This window comes from Gopherus flavomarginatus, chromosome 21, assembly GCF_025201925.1.
Source record: "Gopherus flavomarginatus isolate rGopFla2 chromosome 21, rGopFla2.mat.asm, whole genome shotgun sequence".
NCBI lineage: Eukaryota > Metazoa > Chordata > Testudines > Testudinidae > Gopherus > Gopherus flavomarginatus.
The window spans coordinates 22,000,105-22,025,345 of NC_066637.1; the positions used below are offsets into that span (position 1 = coordinate 22,000,105).

Genomic DNA, 25,241 nt, shown 5'->3' on the forward strand with positions numbered 1-25,241 from the left:
TTTGGGCTTCTGTTCAGGCAGGACCAGGGTTTGGGTTGGAGGCTGAGGCAGGAGCAGAAGTTGGCTTTGGGCTGATGGCACCCAAACCATGCAAGATTTTAGAAGCCTCTGGATTGGAACTGAAACAGGCGTCTAATTTGGCTCGAAGTGCGATGCACACTAAACGCCTGGCTTGACACTTTCCAGTGCTTGGAAACTTTCACATATTCAAGGTACCGAGCTTGGGAACCGTGTGCCATTCCTCTCTAGCAGCTGGTCCAAACAGAGGATGAAAGCACAGTGCTGCTGGTAGTAATGAAGTTGCTTCCGTAGCTCAGGTGATCAAGGTGTGTTTTGCAATGGTTCTGAAATGGCCATGACAACAGGCAGGAGTGCTGCAAATTCAGGTTCTTTCCCATTCCATCAGGAGAACGGCTGTGTTCTTGTTTTCATGGTACGCACTGAGTCTCACAAACATGTGGCTCAGAACCAGGCCGGTCTCAAGAACAGGAGGCTTAGCCCTGTGAACACGTTCCCGCTCTCAGTGCGAAACAAAACACAATCTCAAGCAGTGTGACATTTGATGGGCATAGAATCACATGGTATGAAAAGGCAAAAGTTACTCTCAGTATTTGTAATCCGGCAGCTGCCAGAGACCCCATTGTGCCAGACTCTGTAGCCAGGGTGAGAGACAGGCCCTGAGCCAAAGACCTCACCATCTAAATGGACAGGGCAGATAAAGGGATGGACGTCAGCCAGCCATCCATGGCAGAGCCAGGATTAGAATCCAGGTGTCTGAAGTCTCAGGATGGCACCAGAGCGTGCACAGAACAGTCTCAAAGGGGGAGTTGCATGACTGCAGCTGCAATCTTGTTGGATCCCAAGAGCTGCTCAGAGGAGCGGGGGTGCACTGACTGGGCCTTCAGCACCCTACTTTGCAAAGCACAAGCGCTAAGCATTATTTTTACTATTGGAGCAGGGCCTACCCAGAATCCCCTCTGAGTCTAGTGTTCGCTGGGTCAGGGTGTTTGGAGCTGGGGATTGGGCCCATCTGCTCTAATGTTTGTCAGGATTTCGCTTTCCTCGCTCAGACTAGAAATGTGGTTTATTGCAGAGCTCTGCTTGGAGCGAAAGTGTCACCTAATGGCCAGTTCCTGTAACAGCAGAGTATAGCCCAGGGGTTCTCAGACTGTTGTACTGGTGCCCCCTTTCACAAAGCAAGCCTCTGAGGGCGACTCCCCTTAAATATTAAAAACACCTTTTTATATATTTAACACCATTATAAATACTGGCGGCAAAGCAGGGTTTGTGGGGGAGGCTGACAGCTCACAACCCCCCATGTAATAACCTCACGACCCCCTGAGGGGTCCTGACCCCCCCATTTGAGAACCCCTGGGGTAGCCCATCCCCTTGGGCAGTCCAGGGCTCTGTGGATTTAATCCTATTCTGCCATCCTGAATTTCAGTGCACGTCTGTCTCCCAAATCTATTCAGTGTCCAGTAATGTCGATGCTTTTCTGCTGCTCTGCTCACCCCAAAGTAGTGTCACTTCTAAGCTGACGTGGTGCCACCTTGGAGTCAGACTGGTGCGCTTGGGTATCTGGCGATTGGGGTGGGAGCCAGAATTACACCCCCAGAGTCTGGTGGAGAGAAGCTAGACACAGTGTGTGCCCCCTGGGGACGCAGAGTGCAAAGAGAAAAGCATTGTTGGGCTCCATTGTACGGGGTCAGACGGGGACTGGGTTTGATCTGGTGTCTCTCCTGCGCAGGGTGCTCAGAATATGCCAGGCCATGCTAGCGGTCAGCCCGCGTTTCACACTAGGTCCTGTGCAGCTGAGGAGAGGACGATGCCCACCCCAGAGCATGGGCTGAAAGCAGGGTTAGCACTTTTCCTGCCAAAGCACTTCACAAACCACAGCCTTGAATCCTTGGCCCGACTCACCACTGGCTCACCCCAGTTCTACCCTGAGGTGGCTCCAGGGGCTGCAATTTGCACTGGTGTGAGTGAGTGGAGAATCCGGCCTCTCATTTTGTTTTCACTCAGTCTATTCTGAATGAAGTCAAGGAGAATCTGCTGGAGCAAGGACCCTGGTGTTTGGCTCTGGTCTGGATGTATCCAGAGTGCTGCTGACAACAGCCTGCTGCAGGCTGCACACCAGCGGAGCTCTGGGCACCATGTAATGGGACTATTTGCAATAATAATGTCTTTCCATGTGAACCTCCCTTTGTTGTGGTAGCAGGGAGTGGGGTTGTGGTGGTTACAACTCCTCCTCGGTGGGCGCATTCTCATGCCCTCAGAGCAGATGCCTTACCTAGAAAACCTTTGTGGGATAAACTTTCAAGGGACTCCATTTTGTCACCTCTAAGGGGGGGGGGGTAAGCTGAGCTGACCCTAGCAGGGCTTGAAGCTGGGGCTCCAATGAGTTCAAGGTATGGCAGGTGCAGTACTTAGTCCTGTAAGGCACCCTTAGGCAGGGGGTGGGGAGGGGGGCCACCATGGCATCCTGTCAGCCCCACCATGGCCCAGCACATGCTGGCTGATACAGCTGCCCAGTGCTGTGATGCACAATGCAGCTCAGCTTTGTGCTTGGCATTGGAGTCTACGCAGCGGGAACTTGTAAAGGTCAGGTCTGTTGTGTCTATTGCATCATGCAGTTGGGGTTTCAGAAGCCCATTGGCTGAAAGTTTGCTTGGCAGAGAGCTCTGCTAGTCAAGTCAGCGACACCCATCAGCAAATTCCCGCCAGGGCTGGAAAAGCCAGAGTTGGCTTTGTCCCTCCAGAGTACTGTGCAGTGGCCTGGGCAGCCTTCCTGGGTCACTGTGGCCAGTGCACAGGGGCAGGGAGTGGTACCAGAACTGACGCGTCTGACCTGTGACTTGGGGACTCATGGTGGGAGCCCTGCTTTCCTCTTGAGGCTTCCACTTTCCCCCTCCCCATCGTGTTCTAGCTGGGCCTGATTCTTTTCTTCTCTCCCTACGTTAACATGGAAGGAGCTCCAGTGGTGCCAGTGCAGCTCCTCCTGATTTACTCCAGGGGGTAACTGAGAGAGGAGGAGGGGCTGCATGGGAGTATGGGGGGCAGAGTTCGGCTCTCGGTCCTTATGGAGAGCACTATGAGGTGCCCTGCCTTGCTGTGGCCCTAGAGATGCGTCCATCAATAATAAGACTACTTTTATGTCACAGAGGTCACGGAATCCATGACTTCCAGAGACCTCTGTGACATTTTCTGCTTCAGCCCCAGAAGCCAAGACTGGAGCTGGCAGCCAGCGGGGCCTTGAGCAGGGCTGGAGTGGGACCCCGCAGCTCCCAGCTACCACGGCGGTGAGGGAAACCATGGAGATGCAGCAGCAAAAGTCACCAACAGGTCATGGCTTGCGGGAATTTTTGTTTATGCCTGTGACTTGTCTGTGACTTTTACTAAAAATAACCATGACAGAATCTTAGTCTTAACCCATTAACGCCCTCGTTGAGATCGCGGGGATGGAAATAGACTCATAGACTTTAAGGTCAGAAGGGACCATTATGATCAGCTAGTCTGACCTCCTGCACAATGCAGGCCACAGAATCTCACCCACCCACTCCCGTAACAAACCCCTAACCTATGTCTGAGTTACTGAAGTCCTCAGATCGTGGTTTGAAGACCTCAAGCTGCAAAGAATCCTCCAGCAAGTGACCCGTGCCCCACACTGCAGAGGAAGGCGAAAAACCTCCAGGGCCTCTGCCAATCTGCCCTGCAGGAAAATTCCTTCCCGACCCCAAATATGGCGATCAGCTAAACCCTGAGCATAACTCGGGGCAGTGAGTAGGCTGACCAGAGAGCTGCTGCAGCCTGTGGAGAAGAGAGCCACGGTGGCATGGGGGAGAGAAAATGACTGGCTTGACCACTGTTGCTGTGACTCCTGAGGGCCTCAGCAGGGCCTTTCCAGTCTCTGAGACCTGAGACTGCAGCACTGAAGCTCTTCACACTCGATGTGGCTCCCCAAATCCTCTTACTCTAGGTTTGTGATGCCAGCTTCCCATCCCAAGAGACATTACCATGGGCAAGGTCAGAAGGCAGCAGGAGCAGCGTCTAAGGCCCAGGCCTGGGAGCCAGAAGACCATGGCTCGTTCCTGACATGCTGCAAGACCAGGGACAAGCCACTTCCCAGCTCTGCGCTCCGTCTCCCACTCTGCCAAGTGGGACCCTCAGAGCTCCGAGATCCCATAGCCTGCAGCATCGGGGAAATCCCTGCTCCCTTTCACTGGAAGGACCTGATGCTGCCCCCTTGCTCAGGAGCAATCGGGGGACTGCAGCCATCCCTCAGCCCGCCTGCAGCAGAGCTGGATCCCCGCCCCCCAAAGAATTCACTGGATTTAAGGGTCGGGGAATCTAAAGCAAACCCCCTGCCTAAGGGGGGCCCAGGAGCAGGAACATGAGACATCAAAGCAAGCCTCAGGGTTTTCACTGGCGTTTGAAGAGGAGTCCCCACACGGTGCGTTTCCTGGGCCCTGCACGTGCCACCTGATGGAATTGCTGTGCAGGGAGCTGTTGAGGGGGCAGCTCTGCATCGCCTAGCAGGTTGCAAAGGTTATTTGGGGACTGAATGGCAGCAGCTTCGTTACCCCCTCACAGGGAGGGGGATCTGAGCTGATGCAACTGAATCAGTACTGAAGCAAGGCCAGGCAGCTCCCGGGCACTGACCCTGCCTGCCAGGGCCTGACTGTGGCCCCTTGGCTTTGAGTTCAAGCTGGGCAGCAGCTGCAGTTGGACAGGCTGTGCACGGAGCCTGGTACTGCTGCAGTGTCTGCACTGGGGCATTGTGGCCATGCACAGAGAAGGACAAGACGTGTCACCGGATGTGAAATTAACTGTCCAGGCTGGGGTCTGAGTCCTGTGCCCTGAAAGGGGAAGATCCAGAGGTGGGATGGCCCATCTGGAATGGACTCGATGCTGCTGGTGCAAGGAGAACCCCAGATGGATTTCTGGGGCCACCTGGAATGGACTTTGTCCAGGACAGCTGGTCACCCTTTCCCTGCATTCCCCACTGTCTCCCCAGGAGCCTGGTGTGGTGTTCACTGGCCGTGCTCAGTGGCATACAGAGCCCTTGGTCCTTGCAGCCTGAGCAGTGCCTAGACTGGCAGGGCAGGTAACCTGGAGGAGAGGATGGGGCTCAGAGCTAGACGCGGGGGAGGTCGAGCTCCTTGCTGCAGAGGCGAGGACTAGAAGGCGGTTCAGCTGCCATTTAGTTCCCTGTTGAGGAGACAGCAGCAGCAGCAAACAAACATCTCATCTGCATATTTGCATATGGAGATCAGACAGCTCTCGATCTACAGGAGAAGCGGGGGGGACGGGGGTCTGGCTTCTACTGGCTGTTCAGCAGCATTGGCCCAGATCCATCTCTTGCCCTGGCATAGATCAGGAGGCACACCAGTGACGCTAAGGGGCAAGCAAGAGGAGACTCATACCCTGTGCCCCGAGTTACCCTGTGTCCATGGACTGTTCGGAATTTGTGCCGGGCGAGTGTGCATTGCTGAGCCGTCTCTGAAGGCGGAATTGCTGAGCACCAGGAGTCTGGCTCTAGCACCACTGAGCGTAAGGTGCCTTCTGCTGCTGCTGGGGTCTGTATCAGCCTGAGCTGAAGGCTGCTGCTGGCACCAAAGGAGCTGAGCCCTAGCACGCATGGCCAGATGAGACCAGTGACAGCCTGAGACCTCGCACAGCCATCTTTCTGGTGCCAGCTGTACCAGGATTTCTTTTACAATCTGAAGCACCATGGGCCTGAGACACACACTTAGTGGAACCAATTGGGAGCTACTGTTTCCTCCAGCTGAGTCAATGGCATCTCCTTGTTTCCAGCAGTCCCAGCCTGTATACCTGGGATGCATTCTCGCAGACCCATGCTCCGGAGCTCCCCGTGGCCCAGCAGCCTCACTGACCCTTCATTCGTCAGTGGCTGAGGAATCCCAGCTGCAGTTGATGAGCTTTGAAGACTCAAAGGCTTGGTGTCAGGACAGGCTCCCGTGAAAGTGATATGGTGGGGAGAAGTAAGGTGGAAGAGCCAAGTGGGTGCAGGAGCAGCTGTGGCGTGGTACCGGGCCGTTGGTTGGTTGTAAGTTGCTGGCCCAGGAAGGACTAACTGTGGGCAGTGTGCAGCAGCCCTTCTTCAAACATACGATGCCTAAACCAACACCACGACAGAGCAGGCTGCCAGCGTCCAGGGCCTTCCCCTTGACTCTCTTCCCCCATTCCAAGGCTACCACGTCCCCAACTCTCCCACCAGGTGTGCGCTCTGAGCTTTTTGTAGGGATCCCTTGGGTTTGATAACCGCGAGGCTGGCTGGCCACAGGCCCCAGCCCCGAGAGGGGCAGACCCCCTGTTACACAGACAAGCATGTGGCCTTTGCAGAGAGCGAGAGACTTGTAGGGTAGCAGGGCTGCCAGCATTTCAGTTACCTCCTCAAGCTGTTCTAAGAAACAGGGGCCTTCAAATGCCGGTAGCATGGCTGAGCCAAGCCAGGCTTAGCCCCAGTGGGCAGGGGTATTTAGACACTGCTCCTTAGTGTGACCAGGGCTTGCCTGTGCTTCCGGGAAGGGAGGCCAGAAGGAGGCACGAGCGGGCCTGGACAGTATGTGGCTCGTAGATACTTGCCCGCAGGTGGAAAATGTTCAGCCCACTTCAGTAGAACTAAATAGCTTGGGGAAAATGTACAACGTCGTCCCCGCTATGATTCGAGCTAAGGGGAAGACCTAGGATGGTTGTTTCCTACTTGCCCAGCCCCCAGAGGTTGCAGACAAGGGGGCACAGCCTATGGCTCTGAGCCAGCCATCCCACCTGCAGGTGCAGCCGCCCTCCCTGGGCAGGCTTGTAGCAGGCATGCTCCTGGAGGATCCCAATGCGGCTGATTCCCTCAACTGTCCCACCCCAGAGTCAGACACCTGCCTGGCTTTCCCGCCCTCCCTGGAAGCTGAGGTTCACAAGCTGGCGGTCAGGGGGAGCGGTGGGTCTGTAACTCACCTCACTTCTCCAGGTGGTGCGACGGCCCCTCTTCCCAGCCACGCCAGCACTGGGAGCATATGTGCTTGAGAAGGACCAGCAAACCCCTCTGTCTCTCAGCCATGCCATGTGATGTCCCCAAGCCCTGCTGACGGACAAAAGTCCAGGGCTTCTGTGATGGAGTAGGGGCTGTCTGTGTGGGGGATGGGAGAGCAGGGGAGGACTTTAGGGGATGGACGATACCGGAGCCTGTAACCTGAGCTAGGTAAGGGAGGGGAAAGGTCAACACCTTTACCTCGGAAGGGGACAAAGGAAGGGAGTGGCAGGAGGGAAGCAGTTTGAGTTTGGACTTGGGGCTGTGTGGGCGGAATTCAGGGTATCCTAGCTAGGATCCAAGCACCCTGAAAGCCCAGAAGGACTCGGTGGAGGGGTCCTGACTGTGCCTGCAAGCTGTGCTGTAACCTGTGTTCCTGTTGTCCAATAAACCTTCTGTTTTACTGGCTGGCCGAGAGTCACTGTGGGTCCCAGGAAGAGGGGTGCAGGACTGGACTCCCCCACACTCCGTGACAGCTTCTTCAAGGCCTGAGGTGTCCTTTCGCCACCAGGCTCCAGCCATGAGAAAGGCTAGAAATGTCCTGGGATGATAATCTAGTCCAGCTCTTCCCTCTCCTCCTTGCTGGAAAGAGTGCAGAGCACACCAAGGACCTGTGGAGGAGAGGGACTGAGTGCAGCAGGATGATCTCAGCACCTGCCCCCAGGGACCTGACCCCTCCTTCCTAGGAGCCAGAGCCCCAGAGGGGCCCCCAGCTTTGCCAGGCAGCCTCAGAGGTGCTGCCCTGCCCACTGCCCCTGTGGCTCAGCCTGGGCCAGGAGAAGCATGAATTTTACTAGATTAGTTACATTGATTAACCTGCCTCTGCTGCAGTGGCTGGCACTGCTGAATGCTCAGTCCTTGGGAAGGCGCTGCAGTCCAGCTGCTCAGAGCTCCCTGCACAGTGGTGCTGGGGGTGCACAGGGCTCTGGCAGCAGCTTGTCCGCTATGGGTGCGGTTAATGACAGGTTGATCTCTGGCGTGGATGGAGGGATGCCACTCGGGCACTGAGCGCTCACCTCAGGGAGGATGCTGGCTAGCTGGTCATGCAGGTGCTAAGGAGAGGTGGACATTGGCAAACAGGTCCCTCTGTCAGTGGTTCTCAACCCAAGCCCTGCAGACAGCAGGCTGAGTCCGCCGCAGCTCCCCTGCTAAAGCATGGCACAGATGCTCAAAATAACCCACCCCCTTTCCAGTGCTGCAATGGGGAGGGGGAGGGGTTCATCCCATAGCAAATGGGAGGGTGGAGGCATGCAATGGGCCTTGCTTTCCTTCTAAAAACTCTTCTCTGCCAGGATGCTTACCACACACTAGACAATGGCTGGGCTGCGCCCTGCCCATCATACTGCCTGGCACTGCCCCCTTGTTTCCTTGGGCTCCCCTCTCCTGTCGGTATCTGCCTGTTAGCCCTTGGAAGGGCCAGGGACCATTTTTCCGGTCTGAGCCCCCTGGGGGCCTGGTCCCCAGTGGTGATAAATACTGAACGGGAGCAGAGGTGTGGGCCTGGGCTGGGCCGGAGAGAGCAGATGTGTCTGTAGGACAATCTCTAATGAGACTCACCTGTCATCAGCTCCACTCACCCCATCCGTCTCTCTAATGCACCACGCTGAGATGAGGGCAGCCCAGCGACAGCTCTCCAGACCCAATGCAGAGCACCAGTGGCTTTGCCAGCATCATGTCCTGGGTGAGGGGTCCGCGGGGAGAGTGGGGCTGCTCTGGGATCCTGCGAAGGCAACAGATGAGCAGGGCTGGAGGATGTGGGTGAGCCGCAGGCTGGGTGCTGCATTAGGGATGGGAATGATACAGGGGGTGTTGTACCCACTGGGAGGTTGGGGGGAGCCCTCGAATGGAGCCAGTCTGTGGGGGGAGGTCTGTCTCGGAGGCTGGATCAGGCAGGTGTCAGGGAGTCCTGGCACATTCTTCACTGCTGCAGCTCCAGGGCCGTGCGCTCTTGCCTGCTGGAGCTTTCCTGTCCCCTTGGCAATGGGGAGCCAGGCGAAGCTTCCACCTTGCGCCCCCCCCCACACCCCTGCCCTGCGGGCCCCCCCCGCAGCAGCTCCTCCTATCCTCCCTGAGGCACCCCCTCCCCCGCGGCAGCTCCCCACCCTCCGCCCTGAGGCACCCACCCCGCCCCATCTCACCCTGCTCCGAGCACGAGCACCCCGAGCACGCCGTTGCTGCTTCACTTCTCCCGCCTCCCAGGCTTGTGGCGCCAATCAGCTTAGGCACCACAAGCCTGTGAGACAGAAGAAGTGAAGCAGCCACGACGTGCTCGGGAAGGAGACGGGGCAGGGGTGAGCTGGGGCGGGGAGATCCCCTGGTACCGCCTCCCTGCCCTTACTTGCTGCAGGCGGCCCTCCCCACACCCCCCTGCCCCTGTTCTCTCTGTCTAAATGCTGGCAGTGACCGGGGCAGCCAAAGATCTGGCTGCTGCGGTTGCTGCCGAAGAAAATGGCACCCCCCAAATGCCAGTGCCCTAGGTGACCACCTAGTTCGCCTAAATGGTTGCACCAGCCCTGTGCCTAGGGCGAGGTTCCTGCAAACCGGCCCTGGCCCTGGGTTTGCCAAACAGCAGAAGGCCGCAGGCCTGTGGGCCTGGCGTGCAAAGGTGGCTCTTGGGTAGATGGTTTTAGTGCCTGCGCCTGGGGGACGGGATATTCAGCATAAACACCTGAGACCCCAACAGCCAGGCTGGTCCAACACTTATTGCCAGGGAAGCAGCGTTTTTGTCCCAGTGCAAAGACTCCCAGGGTTCCCAGCTTTCTGCCTCCCCCTTGGCTCATCCCAGCCCCCTTCTCCCGACAGAGGTTCCTGGGGTCCTAGAATGTGAGATGGGAAGGGGCCATTGGGATCATCAACCTGCTGCCTGGCATAGGCCGGCACGCGCAACTGTGTAGAGCAGGAGCTGGTGCCGTGTTGTAACCCCTCGACTCTTGTCACCCTGCCAGCTCGGTCCTGGTGCTCTTGGTTCCAGCTGCAGGAGTCAAGTTCCACCAAGCAGGAACTGACCGTGTCACACAAGCAGAGCCCCTCTCCAGCGCTGTGCCCTGCAACCCCCCCACCAGCCACCAAGGAGGCACTGGGCCTGCTCTGGCATCAGTTCCTCATGGGCTGACTCGCCGTTGACCCCTTCGTGCTCCAGACAAGGCTCATTCCTGTCTCAGAGGGGAATCGAGCAGTAGGAAACCCTGCTCCCCGCAGAGCCAGTGCTCTGTGCTGCCTGCCTTCCTGGGGCGGATGCTCGTGCCTGACACAGGAGAAGGCCTCTCTTGGGCGCTCCACTTCCTACGCTGTCCATTCCCTGTGGCCAGCCTGATCCTTGTTACTTCCCAGTCATGGGGCAATGAGTCAGTCACTCGCCTCTTCCCTGGCAGACGTTTGCACCCACGGTGCGAGCTGCAAGTCTGCAGCCCATGGGGCAGGGCCTGCCCTCACCCTGCTGGGCTTTGCTGCCAGGGATGCATTTGGGAAGCTTCTGCTGCTTCCTGCTGTGGGTGGGATGGGATGTTGGAACCGCACAGGTGAGGGAGAGATTCCCTCCTCCAGAGGCACTCCATCCCTGAGAAGGGCTGCAGCAGGACCCCGGCGGGTCACCCCTGGCTTCCCAGCACCGCTTTCCCCACAACTCACAGCCTAGACCTTCAACCATGTCAAACCAAGTGGGCTGGAGGCCGGCAGAAAGGGGGTGGCTGAATCCTGGCCCTTTCTCTGTAGTGTCTGGGACTGGGCAGGGCAGGGCCAGGCTGCAGTGGGATTGTCTTGGGGTGTGCGAGCAGAGCCAGGCCCATGCCTAGGGCTGCTGCTTAGAAAGAGCAGCAAAGTGTGTAGTGTCCCCTCTTTGTGAGACCGATCGGGGGCTGGCCAGGATCCCAGAACCCCCCATCCCTTGCAGTGGGACTGGCATTGCACTCAGGCCAAAACCCAACAGCGGAGAGGAGGGGGTTGGACTGTTCTGTTTTGATAACGGTGTCTAGTGTTTGCAGGCTCTGCTCGTGGGGCTGTGTTGTGGCTTTGCTATGCCTTACTTTGTGGCTTAAGTGCAGGTCTGGGTTGCACAGTTGTACTGTCCTGTGTTGCTGTTCTGTTGCTGTGTTGTGTTGGTTTTTTGTCACTGTGCTATGTTTCAGTGTTGCGATGCAGTGCTATACTGGTGTTCTGTGCTATGCTAGATGGGGTTGTGTTGTGCTGTGTGCTGGTGTTGTGATTCTCTGTTAGAGGGGGGTTTTGTTGTGTTGTGTTCTCTGGGGTTGTGTTGGATGGGATTGCGTTGTGGTTCTGTGTTCTGGCTCTGTGCTGGGTGGGGTTGTATTGTGGTTCTGCGTTAGATGGGTTGTGTTATGCTGTGTTGTGGCTCTGTGCTATGTTGTGGTTGTGTGCTGGGTGGGGTTATGTTGTGGTGTTGTGGCTCTGTGCTAGGTGGGGTTGTGTTGTTGTGTTGCTGTGATGTTGTGTTGTAATAATTCAGACTATCTCCTCCTTGGCAGGCCCAGGCCGATGGAGAATCACTTTGTAAGTTCATTTTCCTACCCGTTTGCTCTGTGCATGCTCCAAAGCTTTCCTTGTATCTGGGAGCCCATATATGCGCCCAGCAGACGGAGAGCTCCCCGGGCCGGCAGGCGGGCAGAGAGCTCCCCGGCCGGCAGGCGGGCAGGCGAGCAGAGAGCTCCCCAGGCTGGCAGGCGAGCAGAGAGCTCCCCAGGCTGGCAGGCGGGCAGGCGAGCAGAGAGCTCCCCAGGCTGGCAGGCGGGCAGACGAGCAGAGAGCTCCCCAGGCCAGCAGGCGGGCAGGCGAGCAGAGAGCTCCCCAGGCCAGCAGGCGAGCAGAGAGCTCCCCAGGCCGGCAGGCGAGCAGAGAGCTCCCCAGGCTGGCAGGCGGGCAGGCGAGCAGAGAGCTCCCCAGGCCAGCAGGCGGGCAGGCGAGCAGAGAGCTCCCCAGGCCGGCAGGCGAGCAGAGAGCTCCACAGGCCAGCAGGCGGGCAGGCGAGCAGAGAGCTCCCCAGGTTGGCAGGCAGGCAGAGAGCTCCTCGGCCGGCAGAGCACTCCCTGGGTGAGCAGCAGAGAGCCGAAAGCTGAGGACCTTAGTGACTGCATCAGCAAAGCTTTCCCTGACTGAGCAGTGAGACACTCCTGGCTGCCTAAGGAGTGCAGCTGCAGGGCAGGTTGTGTCCCTGATCGGCCCAGGGATGCCGTGTGGGGGACGAGAAAGGCACGGGGTGACCCAGATGCATCTGAATGCATCAGAAACAGCCCTGTGCCCCCATGGAGCGAGCCCTCTCTCTGCACACCCCTCCCTTCCTGCCTGGGGCCTGCAGCAGCCAGGGCACCTGCTGGCATCAGTCCCCACCGTGGGTTCTGCACTCCAGGGTCAGAGTCAAAGGCCCCCCAGGACCTCCAACTCTCACTGGGGTCTGTGAGTGCCAGGATGGATGTGAAGGGAAATGGGCCTGGTGAGATCTCTGTGCTGTTTAGGACAGGTCCAGCGCTGGAGTAGTGGGGAGCTGCGGGTCAGGACTGAGGGGCATCGGAGAGCTGAGCTGAGTTGTGGGAAACTTGCCCATTTCCTGCCTTGCTGGGCCAGCTCAAGCCCGGCCCAGGAATCCTTTATGTGGTTAGGCCCAGAACTGCAAATCCCTCATGTCCGGCCTGGCAGGCGAGCGTGGCAGCTATTGGGACCATGCTGGGCAATTCTGACCGAGCGGCTCCCCTGGGGGCATCGTCCCGCCATGGATAAACCCTCCTCTTCCTTCTAGCGGGGAGCAGGGGCCTGGAGTGTGTCTGGGTTTGGCTGAGGGGGCCGAACTTGCACCACATTGATCCTTAGGCAGAGAGTGACATGGGGCATCCCCCAGGGGTGTTCTGGGGACCCCCTACATCTTCTGGGGACACCTCTGTTATGTGGGGGCCTTGCCCGCTCATGCTGATGCCCTCCTCTCCTCCCGGCTCTGGCAGCCTTGTCCCCAGCAGTGCCTGCCAGGTGCCATAGGGACAGGTGCGGGTACGAGGGACACGAACCAGCCCCCGCTACAGCTCTGGGTCCTTCCAGGGGCTGAAGGGGCATGGCTCAGTGACCTCAGAAGAGCTAGGTTCTAGCCTTGCCATTGTCACTGTGGGCCCCTTCGGTGCCTCGGTTTCCCCACCTGTAGTGTAGGGTGCTGAGGGGAGAGAGCTGCCCCATGAAGCTAGGTGATGTTTCCAAAGGGTGCTGAAGCTGCGCTGGTGCCTTGCGGGCCATGATACCCCCTAATGCCAGGCTGGAGAAGCTGATTGTACTCAGGGTCACTCCAGGCAGCTCTGGATCCCCAGATGCTGATGTCAGTCCCACACTCCCAGATTGATCCTGCTCCCAGACAGATGCTGGCCAGTGATTTACTGTGTCTGCCTTCTGCTAGGATCTAAGCAGACCTGGGGCCACAGATGTCTGCAGCGACAGCCAGCCCCCGAGGGAGCATTCCCAAAACTTGCCCTACAGAGGGAAGTGGCCTGGGTCTCCCTCTGACAGCCCTGGGGGAGACTTTCTTAGATCACAGAGCCCAGCTGGTGTGCTGAGCCTCAGCCCTGGGGAGTGGTGCCTGGTGTGCCGTGGCTCTGGGCATTGTGAGGGGTGGAGGAGGGGCTTGCCCAGCTGTGCTATGGCTCTGGGCCCTGCGAGTAGGGTTGGCAATTATGGTTGGATGTATTCCTGGCCGTTTCATCACATGACATAATCTTTAATTAAAAATTTATCTTTAATTCCTGGAGACTCCAGGGCGATCTTGGAGAGTTGGCAACCCTACCTGTGGGGGTGCCCAGTGTGCCATGTGTGACAGGTTCCCCCTGGGATGCCACCTGGAACTGGAGTACTGCTGAGCCCTCTGACCCACCAGCCTGGGCTCCCTTTGCTCTGTACTGCTGTAACAAGCTGCAAAGCCTTCCCAGCTTGCACTTTCACCGGCATTCACACAGGTCAGGACACACCCAGCTGCAGTTACATGCAGGCTCTCTAGCCACCAGCCTCCCAGCCTAAGACCCCAAAGCAGTACCGTCCTGCCCTGGTCAAATGTGGCCAGTCTATGTGTTTAATGCCCATCCACCTCTCCCTCAATGTGGTGTGGACCATGCACACTTACGGTAACCAAGCTGAGATTTTCCCCAGACACCTTAGTCAAATGCTCACTGGTTTGGATTAAAACATAAAATAAGTTGATTAAATACAGAGGATAGATTTTAAGTGATTACAAGTGATAGCAAACAGATCAAAGCAGATTACCTGGCAAATAAACAAACCCACAAACTGAGCATAACATCCTAGATAGGTAGGATATGAATTAGCAAATTCTCACCCTGAGTGATAAACAGGTGGGCAGATTCTTAAGGCGCACGCTGCCTTGGCTTTGCAGCCTGGCTTTCCCAGGTTTTCATACACAGGCTAGAAATCCCTCTAGCCGGGGACCATCACTTCCCCCTGGTCAGTCTCTGTTCCTCAGGTGTTCCCAGGTGTGGTCTTGCAGCGAGTTTGAGGTCCCCCCAGGATGTCAGTGTCTCCCTTTTATATCTTCTTCCCACACTGGAAAGCTCTTTTGCTGTGACCTGGGTCAGACCATTCCCCTCGTGCAGTGCTGGCTTGGAGAGGTTTCTATAGCACGCAGTTCCTGGGGCGATCCTGCTGCTTGTGTGCATTTCCTCAATAAGCCATTAACACTGTTTGGCCTTTTTACTGTTGTACCTGAAAGGCTGCTTGTGGGTGCGTTCGGCCTCCACAACATGTTTCAGTAACACACACGTAGCCAAACTTCATAACTTCACATACAACGATAGCACATACAATCCCACGAGATAGTAATGTCTAACAGATCAAAACTTTGAGAACGATACAGCACAAGGCGCACTTTGTACAAAACAGATCCTAACTACATGACAGCGGTGAATACAGAGGTGATAGGGTGTCACACCGAACACACTGCAAGGGATGTGGGGGGTGCCCGGTGTGCTGCAGTTCTAGACCCCACAAGGGTTGGGGGAAGGGAGTGCCCAGCATCCGTGACTCTGAGCCCTCAGAGAAGGATGCCCATCATGCCGTGGCTCCGAGGAAGGGGCAGCCAGCATGGCGTGGCTCTGAGCCCTGGGGGAGGAGCACCCAGCTTTCCGTAGCTCTAGGGGAAGGGCGCCCAGCATGCCCTGGCTCTGGGCCCTGGGAGGAGGGTGGCAGGGAAGTGGGTGCCCAGGAGTCACTGCTGGTGCTGCACACTGAGGGGGCCCTGCTGAGGTTCCTTGGTGACTCTCCTGTGAGTCACTCTCCAGCCTTGGAGCCAGCTACAGGTGCAAGTCCCGTGTGTCAGGAGGGACCTAGGGTGTCTGTGCCTGGCTCTGCATGGAGCAAGGAGCTAGGGCTCGCTCAGGCCCCAGGACACGCTGCTGCCCTGATGCCTGGCCTCTTGTTGGCAGGCCAGTGGAGCCAAGGAGTGCGTGCAGCCCAGAGACCAAGCTCCCTGTTCGCCTGGCCGAGGCCCTTTGCTGGGAGGCTGGGCCTGCCACTCCCTGGAGATAGTGGCCTTTAGTCCCAGAGAGCCCAGTGGCAGGCAGCATGGTCTAGTGGCTAGTGCAGCTGGGTCTGTCCCTGGCTCTGCTGCTGGCCTGGGCACAGCCCTCCCCTCCCCCCTCCGGCTTGCTGCTCCCGCACAGCTGCCTGGCCCATTCAGACTCAGCCCTTTGGGCAGGACCCGGCTCGCTGTGTCAGTGCAATGCCCGTGCAGGGGCCCTGATCTCAGCTGGTCTCTCCAGGTGCTGCTGTAATGAGCGTGAAAATGTGTGTGGTGTCAATTCGGAGTGAATCCCTGACCCCAGTGCAGGGACTGGGTTGGGCTGGTGTACGTGGACTTGGAGCCCAGCCCATGCTGTGAGACAGACCCTTGCGAGGGGGGGGGGTGGCAGACTGTGGCCCCTGCGTTCGGGGAGGCATGTGAGGCTCGCTGGCGCGGGGTCTGCATGGCAATTAGAAGGATTTCAGAGTGCAGAGCGTGATAGCACTGCCCCTGTCGTAGCTGATGGGCCTGTCTGGCGGTACCAGCGTTAATAATTGCCGGAGGAAGGCAAACACAGCTGGGAATGTCTGCCCAGCAGTGAATCTGAGCAGCAGGGGCTGGGTCCAAGGCAGGTAATGCAGCCACCTGCACTGGGATCTGTGGTTCCTGCATGCTGAGAACTGGGCCATGTGGATCCTTTGCCGTGGGGCAACCAAAATGCACCCCAGAGTTTGGCGCTGCCCTGTTGGGTGCGCCCAATGAGAGCACCGGTTGCTGGATCAGACAATGATGCATTCTGGGATCTGTGGCCTCGGTTTGCTGCCTGAGAAAAAGGGAGCTGAAATCTGCTTCCTCTCAGGCCACCCGGGAAGTGGGTTTCTAAGGCTGGGGGCTGAGCTGGTTTTCAGCTGGGCAGAGTTCCCAGTTCAGTCCCTCAAAGTGGTGTGAAGGGGCCATCTGCTGCAGCTCTAAGCCTGTGCCGGTGTGAACCCCCCATCGTTAGTAGTAGCTGCCTGGATAATAACCCAGTCTCCTTCGCAGCTATGCAGCTGCTGTTGCTCCTTCTCCTGAGGGTGGCAATTCACTCGCTGTCTCTGCATGGCCCTGGCCAGGTGTGATGGATGAGGGAATGCAGCTTGCAGTCCACTAGCCAGGCGCAAGGTACCAGGTGCAGGAGTTGGAGTGTCTGTTGCAGTCCATGAAGCAGCTGCACTGTCCACTGGCTGCTTTGGTAGCATGTTTGTAACTGGAGCAATGTCTGGTTGAGCCTGCTGCTGCTGCATTTTCCTGGGGATCTTCGTTAAATGCAATTGACCTGAAGCTAGCTCCTGACGGGCCCCTGCAGCGCTGTCTCTCTCCTGGATGCGTTACCAGGCTACATCTCCCCTCTGATGCGGCAGCTGAGCGGCACCTGGTGGCTCCCCTGGTCTACCCTCTCCTCGACTCCCTTGGGATCCCCACTGCTGGCTTCTCTCCTCCCGGCCCCTCCAGCCCCAGCCCAGCTGGAGAGGTCACAGCCATGGGGCCAGCTGTAATGTGCGGGTTTTTTCTCTTTCAGGAAGAACGATGGGCCAAGCCAGCATGTCTCACACACCGTAGAGCTGCCCTGGGTGGGCTCTGCTCCACCCCACCCCAAGGTAAGAGTCCTCTCCGTACCCCCCATGCCACGGTGTCTTCCCCAGCTCCCCGAGAACCCAGGTGTGGGTCCCTGCAGCAGTAACTGAGCTGGGGGCCGTGGCTGCAGACAAGCCCTGGGTGGGGACACCCCAGCTGCTGGCTCTGCAGGGGGAGCCATGGTAGGCTCGGGGTATAGTGGCCTAAGCAGGAGGCCTGTCGTCAGGACTCTGAAGTTGCACTTCCAGCCCTGTGTCTGACTTGTGTGAGCTTGGGTAAGTCCCTGCCCGCTCTGTGCCTCAGTTTCTATTTCTTGGAGGGTCATGATACTGAGCTGCTGCCGGGGGGCTTTGCTTGGTGGATGTGTGTACCATGTGTGAAGGTGACATGGGTAGGTCTCTGCAGCCTGGACAGGCTGGCACTTCAGGGGCAGAGACCTTGTGGGATGCTTACCCTGAAATACCACCACTGTGCAGTCTGAGGTGGGTAGCTGCCAGCCCCCCTCTGCACTGACAGAATAGAGCCAAACCTCCTCGAGCTGGGGTTGCCCTACTCCAGGATTTGTGCCAGCTCCTGCAGTTGGTGCCTGGGCCAGGCACAAGCTGGGCAGGAAGGAACCTGTGTTTGCAGGTAGTGCCCTGCTGGGGATTTTGTCCCAAGGACACTTCCCCCACACTGGGTAGGTGAACGCCCTCAAAACACAGCAGGCCAGATTCAGGTTTGGGGTAACCCTGCCAGGGTCAGCAGAGCGACAGGAGTGCGATCTGGACCAGCTTCTTTCCTCTGAAGAGTGCGCTCCATCCCTCTTCATGCCCAGGCCCTCCCACATCCTCCCCAGCTGATCCCCCCTGCAGTATTTGCAAGGGAAATGAGCACAGGGCAGAGGTGAGAGCCTGCAGCTCTGCCTGGTGCTGGGGCCTGCACAGAGGGCAGAGGGTTCTGGCCCCTGCCAGCCAGCCCCTGCCCTGCTCCTGCTTCATCAGCCTAGCTCATAAAGGAGGATGAGTGGGGGGGTGGGTGCCAGGGCAGAGGGCAAAGATGGGCATCAAAGATGGCACAGACCCATCGCCAAACCCAGCCCCTACCAGGGCAGGGTCCTTCCCTTTGGTGCCATGTCCTCAGAGACCCAGAGTGACTGCAGGGGAGCTGTGGACAAGAGCACTGGTCCCTCCTTGTTGGCTGACACGATGCATCCGGGGACATGACTCAGAAGCCCATTGCCCATTTCCCTGTCAAGGTCTCAGCCCCCCTCTGCTTCGCTGTCCTCTCACACCCTGAGGTGCCCTTGCCAACCCCAAATGGGAGCCTGCATCTGCCACACCCAAGGTTCTGATCTCTCTGGCTCCTTTTGGGTTAATTGTGGAGCGAGGGTTAGGGAGACCTTGTAGCCAGAGTTCCGAGGAAGGCCACAGCTGCTGCTGCTGGATCCAAGCCCAGCCAGTCCTCAACCTGGATACCCTCTGTGAGCCCTGCAGCCACTTGGGTTGATTTTCTTTGTCTGGCAGGTTTTCATCTCTATACCCTCAGGAGGCTAATTGCTCCTGGGACTGTTTCTCCCCTGGGGCCAGACTCAAAGGGCCTTGAAGCAAATAGAAAGACTCCTATTGACTGTTTGGTGCTCGGTTTTTTTCTCCTAGTTTTTCTTTGACTCAGCACTACATTGAGTCTTATGCAGTGAGAATTGCCGGGATTGCTCTGCTGTCCCTTTCAGATCAGTATCAGGTTTGCGTCCCTCTTAACCCTCTGACCCCACTTCAGCTCTCCCTGATGTGTCAGATCTTGTTGGCAGAGGTTCTCAAGGTCTGTCCTCTCTCTCCCCCTGCACTCCTAGGATGGGTTGTCTGGACTTGCCGATTTGAGCCTCTGGGTTAACGCAACATAAGAATATGTTTTCCAGAGTGCTGTGTAAGCTCAAAAGCTTGTCTCCCTCACCAATAGATGACAGTCCATTAAAAGATATTTCCTCACCCACCTTGTCTCTCTAAGAACATAAGAACGGCCATAGTGGGTCAGACCAATGGTCCACCATCTAGCCCAGTGACTGGTGCTGGATGTATCAAAGGGAATGAACAGAACAGAGCAATTTCAAGTGACCCATCCCCTGTTGTCCAGCCTCAGCTTCTGGCAGTCAGAGGTTTAGGGACGGTCAGAGCATGAGGCTATATCTCTGACCACCCTGGCTAATAGCCATTCATGGACCTATCCTCCAGGAACTTATCTAGCTCTTTTTGGAACCCAGCTGTACTTCTGATTTTCACAACATCGCCTGGTAACGAGTTGCACAGGTTGACAATGCATTGTGTGACAAAGTGCTTCCTTCCGTTGATTTTGAAACTGCAGCCTATTCATTTCCTCTGGTGACCCTAGTTCTTGTGTGATGTGAAGGGGTAAACAACACTTCCCTAGTCACTTTCTCCACACCAGTCAGGATTTGATAGACCTCTAGTATATCCCCCCTCAATTGTCTCTTTTCTAAGGTGAACAGTCCCAGTCTTTTTAATCTCTCTTCATATGGAAGCTGCTTGAAACCCTTAATCATTTTTGTTGCTCTTCTCTGAACATTTTCCAGTTCTAATATATCTGGTGGGTTTTTTGACAGGGGGTGACACACTATTCAAGGTGTGGGTGCACCATGGATATATACAATGGCATTATGATATTTTCTGTTTTGTTATTGATCCCTTTCCTAACGATTCCTAACATTCTGTTCACTTTTTTGACGGGCGCTGCACATTGAGTGGATATTTTCAGCAAACTATCCACAACAACTCCAAGACCTTTCTTGAGTGATAACAGCTGATTTACACCCCATCATTGTATATGTATAGTTGGGATTCTGTTTTCCATTCTGTATAACTGTGCATTTATTAACCTTGAATTTTATTTGCCATTTCGTTGCCCAGTCACCCAGTTTTGTGAGATCCCTTGTAAGTCTTCAGCTCTGGACTTAACCATCTTGAATAATTTTGTATCTTCTGCAAATTTTGCCACCTCACTGTTTACCCATTTTTTGGATCATCTATGAATATGTTCAAGGGCACAAGTCCCAGTACAGACCTGTGGGGGACAGCACTATTTACCTCTCTATTCTGAAAACTGACTATCTATTCCTACCTACCCTTTGTTTCCTATCATTTAACCAGTTACTGATCCATGAGACGGCCTTCCTGCTTATCCCATGACTGCTTTACTGCTAGTTTACTTAGAGCCTTGGTGAGGGACCTTGTCAAAGGCTTTCTGAAAGTTCAAGTATGCTACATCCGCTGGATCACCCTTGTTCACATGCTTGTCGACCCCTTCAAAGAATTCTAGTAGATTAATAACGGTGAGGCATGATTTCCCTTTACAAAAGCCATATTGACTCTTCCCCAACAAATCGTGTTCGTCTATGGGTCTGCTAATTCTGTTCTTTATTATAGTTTCAGCCAATTTGCGTGGTACTGAAGTTAGGTTTACTGGCCTGTAATTGCCAGGATTGGCTCCAGAACCTTTTTAAAAAATAGCCATTAAAATACATTGGCTACTCTCCAGTCATCTGGTACAGAGGCTGATTTAAGTGATAGGTCACGGGCCACTGTTAGTAATTCTGCAATTGCATATCTGAGTTCCTTCAGAACTCTGGGGTGAATCCCATTTGGGCCTGGTGACCAATCACTGTTACATTTATCAGTTTGTTCCAAAACCTCCTCTAATGACACCTCAATCTGGGACAGCTCCTCAGATCTGTCACCTAAAAAGAATGGCTCAGGTTTGGGAATCTGCCTCACACCCTCTGCAGTGGAGACTGATTCAGAGAATTAAGTTAGCTTCTTCACAGTGGCCTTGTTTTCCTTGAGTGCTCCTTTACCACCTCAGTTGTCCAGTGGCCCCACTGATTGCTTGGCACGTGTCCGGCTTCAGATAGTTCCAAGTATCCCCTCCTATTTGTAGGAGGTTTCCATCCCTCCGGGTTGATCGAATGTCTTCTCCTTTGGACAGAGAACAGGAGGAAAAAAGGTTTAGCCCCCAGTCATATTAGAGCCCCCCCATGTCGCTTAGGAAAGAGCCGAGTCTCTGAGACTCCCCCTTCAAGTGGTTGCAGATCCTCTCCACTGTGGCAGCATGAGCTCACTCTGCAGAGCCTGTCTCTGCCTTTCTCCTGCCCTGCAGCCATGGCTGACTCTCTTCCTTCTTTTGTTGCTGCTCCAATTTTTCCACTCATTGCACAGGCATTTTTTACCCTTGGATCTTCCAGCTGGTTGCTCAGGAAGCGACCTTAGCTCCTGCTGGATCCGGGGCCCTTCTCTTTCCAGCTCTGCCTTAGGGGCTGTCACGGAGTCACTGGGCGATGCTCTGGAACTGCTCCCCACTAAACCAGTCAGGACTTTGGGGAGTGTCCTCTCCCTTGAAGCAGACTTGTTCAGGGCAAGAAGCTCACATGGCTTCACCTCCTGGGTCTCTCCTTGGAGCATTCAGCATCCTCTGCCCCTCCGTGAACTTCCCACAGCGAGCCCACCCCAACGGGGTCCTGGGGAAGCCACAGGGTCCTGCACCCCCACTTTGCAGTCAGACGTGACTCTCAGCCAGCCGGTAAAACAGAGGTTTATGCGATGGCAGGATCATGGTCTAAAACAGAGTTTGTAGGTACCGCGAACTGGACCCCTCGGCCGGGTCCATTCTGGGGGGCAATGAGCCAGACCCCCACGTCTGCCCTCACTCCTCATCCCCAGCCAGCTCCAGACTAACAACCCCCTCCAGCCCCTCCTCTCTGCTCAGCCCCTTTCTCGGGCCAGGAGATCACCTGATCCCTTTGTCTCCAACACCTTCAGCTGGCACTCTTGCAGAGAAGGGGCCCAGGCCATCAGTTGCTAGGAGACAGAGTGCCAGGCATTTAGGTGCACCAGCCTTTTGCTCTGCAGCAACCACACACCCTTATTCCACCACCTAGATACTTAAGAACTGCCATGGGGACACTGAGGCACCAACACAGTATTCAGAGCAAACATTAAGAACATTCCGAGTTCATCACAGGGGCTAGTTGCACATTCGTAGGATTCTCCACCCTTCTTTGTGTAACGCCGACAGACCCCGGTTGGCGGCGAGCAGGATCAACCCGGGGATCTCTGGAGCTCAGTGCATGAGCCTCTGCCGCATAAGCTAAGAGCCAACTGGCTGTTAGCTAAAGCTGTTATGCTTAAACAAACCACACAAGATCTTTTTATAGCGGAAAAGGCAACAAGCCGCATTTATTGAGAATACAGCAATTAGCATATGCTTTTCAGTCACACAGACACCCCCAAGCACACACTCCTGCCAATCGATGTTTATAGTTACCAGTCCAGAGTCTGGATCAATCTAGTGGCCAGCCAGATTGGTCGCAGAGGGGAGCCAGGTTCTATCTGTCGCAATCTGATGCTCCTGGAATGGTGGCAAGACGAACCCAAAGCCCCATGGCAAAGCACTCTGTTCTTATAGTCCTTTTTCTCCGTTGAAGTCTGTGGATTTTGCTGTGTACTAATACTAGTACACCTCTAGCCGGATATAATGCTGTCCTTGAGAGACAAAAAATCTCACCACGTTATATGTGAGACCGCGTTATATCAAACTTGCTTTGCCCGCCCCCCCCCCCCCCGTTCCTTGTTCCCTGACCGCCCTCCCCCCAGATACCTCTGTCCCTAATCACCCCCGGGACCCCACTCCCTATCCAACCCCCCTGTCCCCTGACTGCTCCGACCCCCATCCACCCCCCCTACCCCCTAACAGGCACTCACTGGCAGAGGTGGGAAGCGGAGCAGCCTGATCCCAGCCCACTCCACTCCGCCACATCCCAGCTTCCCGCTGCCAGTGAGTGTGGGGAGGTTGGGGAAAGGATGCCCCCCTGCACCCACCGGCGGCGGGAAGCGGAGCACCACGGCTGGGAGATGGTGGAGTGGAGCTGGCTGGGGCTGGGCTGCTCCGCTTCCCACTGCCAGTGAGTTCGGGGAGGTTGGGGAAAGGACATCCCCCGGCACTCACTGGCGGCGGGAAGCGGAGTGACGCAGCCCCAGCCTGCTCCACTTTCCTTGCCCTAGCCCCAACGTGTCACTGCGGGGAGGCTGGGGAAAGGTCCTGCACTCACCGGCGGCGGGAAGTGGAGCGAGAAGGCCCCAACCTGCTCCACTCTACCACTGCCCAGCCGTGGCGCTCTGCTTCCCACCGCCGGTGAATGCAGGGAGGTTGGGGAAAGGACACCCCCCGTACTCACCTGCGGCGGGAAGCAGAGCGCTGCGGCTGGGAGCTGGCGGAGTGGAGTGGGCTGAGGCCGGGCTGCTCCGCTTCTGCCGCTGCTGGTGAGTGTGGGGGGGATCCCTTCCCCCAAGCCCCATTCCCTGAGCGACACGGCTGGGGCTGGGGCAAGGGAAGCAGAGTGGGCCACTCCTGGCCCCCCACTAATCCCCCAGGCCACTCTGGGACTGCGGGGCCCCCAAAAGTGCCCTCCCACAGCTCCTGCCCCCCATACCCTGTGGGGGGGAGCCTCTGACTGCCCCAAGACCCTCTGCCCCTTATCGAACCCCTCGCCCCAGCCTGGCCCAGCACCCTTAACACGCTGCTCAGAGCAGAGTGTTAGAACTTTACCGCCTTGTATGCGAACCCGCCTTATATCGGGCTGCGTTATATCGAGGTAGAGGTGTATCCACTATCTTATTCATTTATTCTGATACCTTAATTCTTACTATAAAATGTACACTGTATATAGCCAAACTATAACCAATTCTATAGCACAGTACCCATGGTACGATAAGACTATAGAGCAGACTCATTAATCTCTCTCTCTTAGTGGTCTCGGTGCCACTAGATGGGACAGACACCACAACCAGGAGGCATGTGGGTTACATTTGCACACGGCAGTTTCGGTCCTTCCTCCTGTCACCCTTGCACCCGGTGCCTCAGTGCCCCACAGTATGCTGCACCCTGTCCTGCAGCCTGCATGCTCGGGATGCCGTGCTTCTGCAGGCCCCCTGGGAGCTCCAGCAATGGGAGAGCTCCTGACCACAGAGGTGCAGACTGCCTCCTCTCGATCCCAGGACCAGCCCTCATGCCCGGGCAGGGATCCTTTTCCCCCAGCAAGTTAATCCCTGCAGGTAAGAAGAAAATCCACGGTAACTTCTTCCCTGGCTAGGGCACCCCTCCCACCCCCACTCCTGCTGTGCCAGAGCCCAACCCACAGCTCTCCTCTGCTATCCCAGTCCTGGGCTCTCCCTGCCCCAGTTCTGCTGGTGTCCCCCAGTCCCTGTGCCCGTCCTAGTTGCCAGCACACTGCCCTATAGAAGGGAGGGAATTATCCAGGAGAGCCGTGTGTCTGCTACGATCCCTCCATTCACCCAGTCCATCGACAGCTCTGTCACTTCCTGGAGAAGATAAAAGTCCTGCATCACCATTCGAGATTATTGCTGGGTTTTTAGAAACCAGGGCCCCTAAAATCACCTCCCCCCTCTTCTCAGTGCCCTTCTGAATGCCTCTGCAGCCTGCAGCTCCATGCTGCCTTGTGCTGGCACCCACCCTCTGCCCCACCAGCCCAGAGCCTGTTACTGCCAGCTGCTGGCTATCTGCCTCTGCTGGTCTGCATGACGAACAGACAAGATACAGCTGGGCAATGTCACTGCCAGCAAGGCATGTGATGGGCAGTGTGACCTGTGCCAGCCGCCCCCCACTTACCCTGGCATCTGCCCTGACTGCCCGGGATGTCCCAGCACCAGGGCAGGCGGGGAGGGAAGAGATGATCTGCCCCTTTTCCTGTGCTTTAGCCTATTCTGCCCCCAGGTCAGGATGTTTCTTCTGATATATACGCCCTCTCCTCCCACAAGTCCCAGCCACGACCCTGTGTGCCACATCCAACAATGCATCCCCCTCCTTGGGGTTTGCAGCCTTTGCCTGTTCCCAGGCTGGGATCCTCTCCGTGGCCCAGCAGTGCAGTGCCATGCTGGCTGGGAAGGCAGCATTTGGCCTCCAGCAGGTGTGATATAGGAGGTGTAGGCCAGGGGTGCAACAGGGAGAGCAAGTTGCAGCAGCCTCCTGTAGGCTCCCTAGGACTTGCAGTGCCAGCCAGAAATGCTGTAGCAGCATGTGCTG

The 25,241-nt window shown here is 56.5% G+C and overlaps 1 protein-coding gene across 1 annotated transcript in view; it reads left to right on the top strand.

Moving 5' to 3' along the window:
- The window catches only part of RAP1GAP (RAP1 GTPase activating protein), a 167,192-nt gene that overhangs the window by 69,276 nt on the left and 72,675 nt on the right, over positions 1–25,241 (top strand). The window contains exon 3 of the mRNA XM_050931225.1: positions 17,098–17,176. Within this exon, the coding sequence (XP_050787182.1) occupies positions 17,098–17,176 (79 nt within the window). The remainder of the gene's footprint in view (positions 1–17,097; positions 17,177–25,241) is intronic.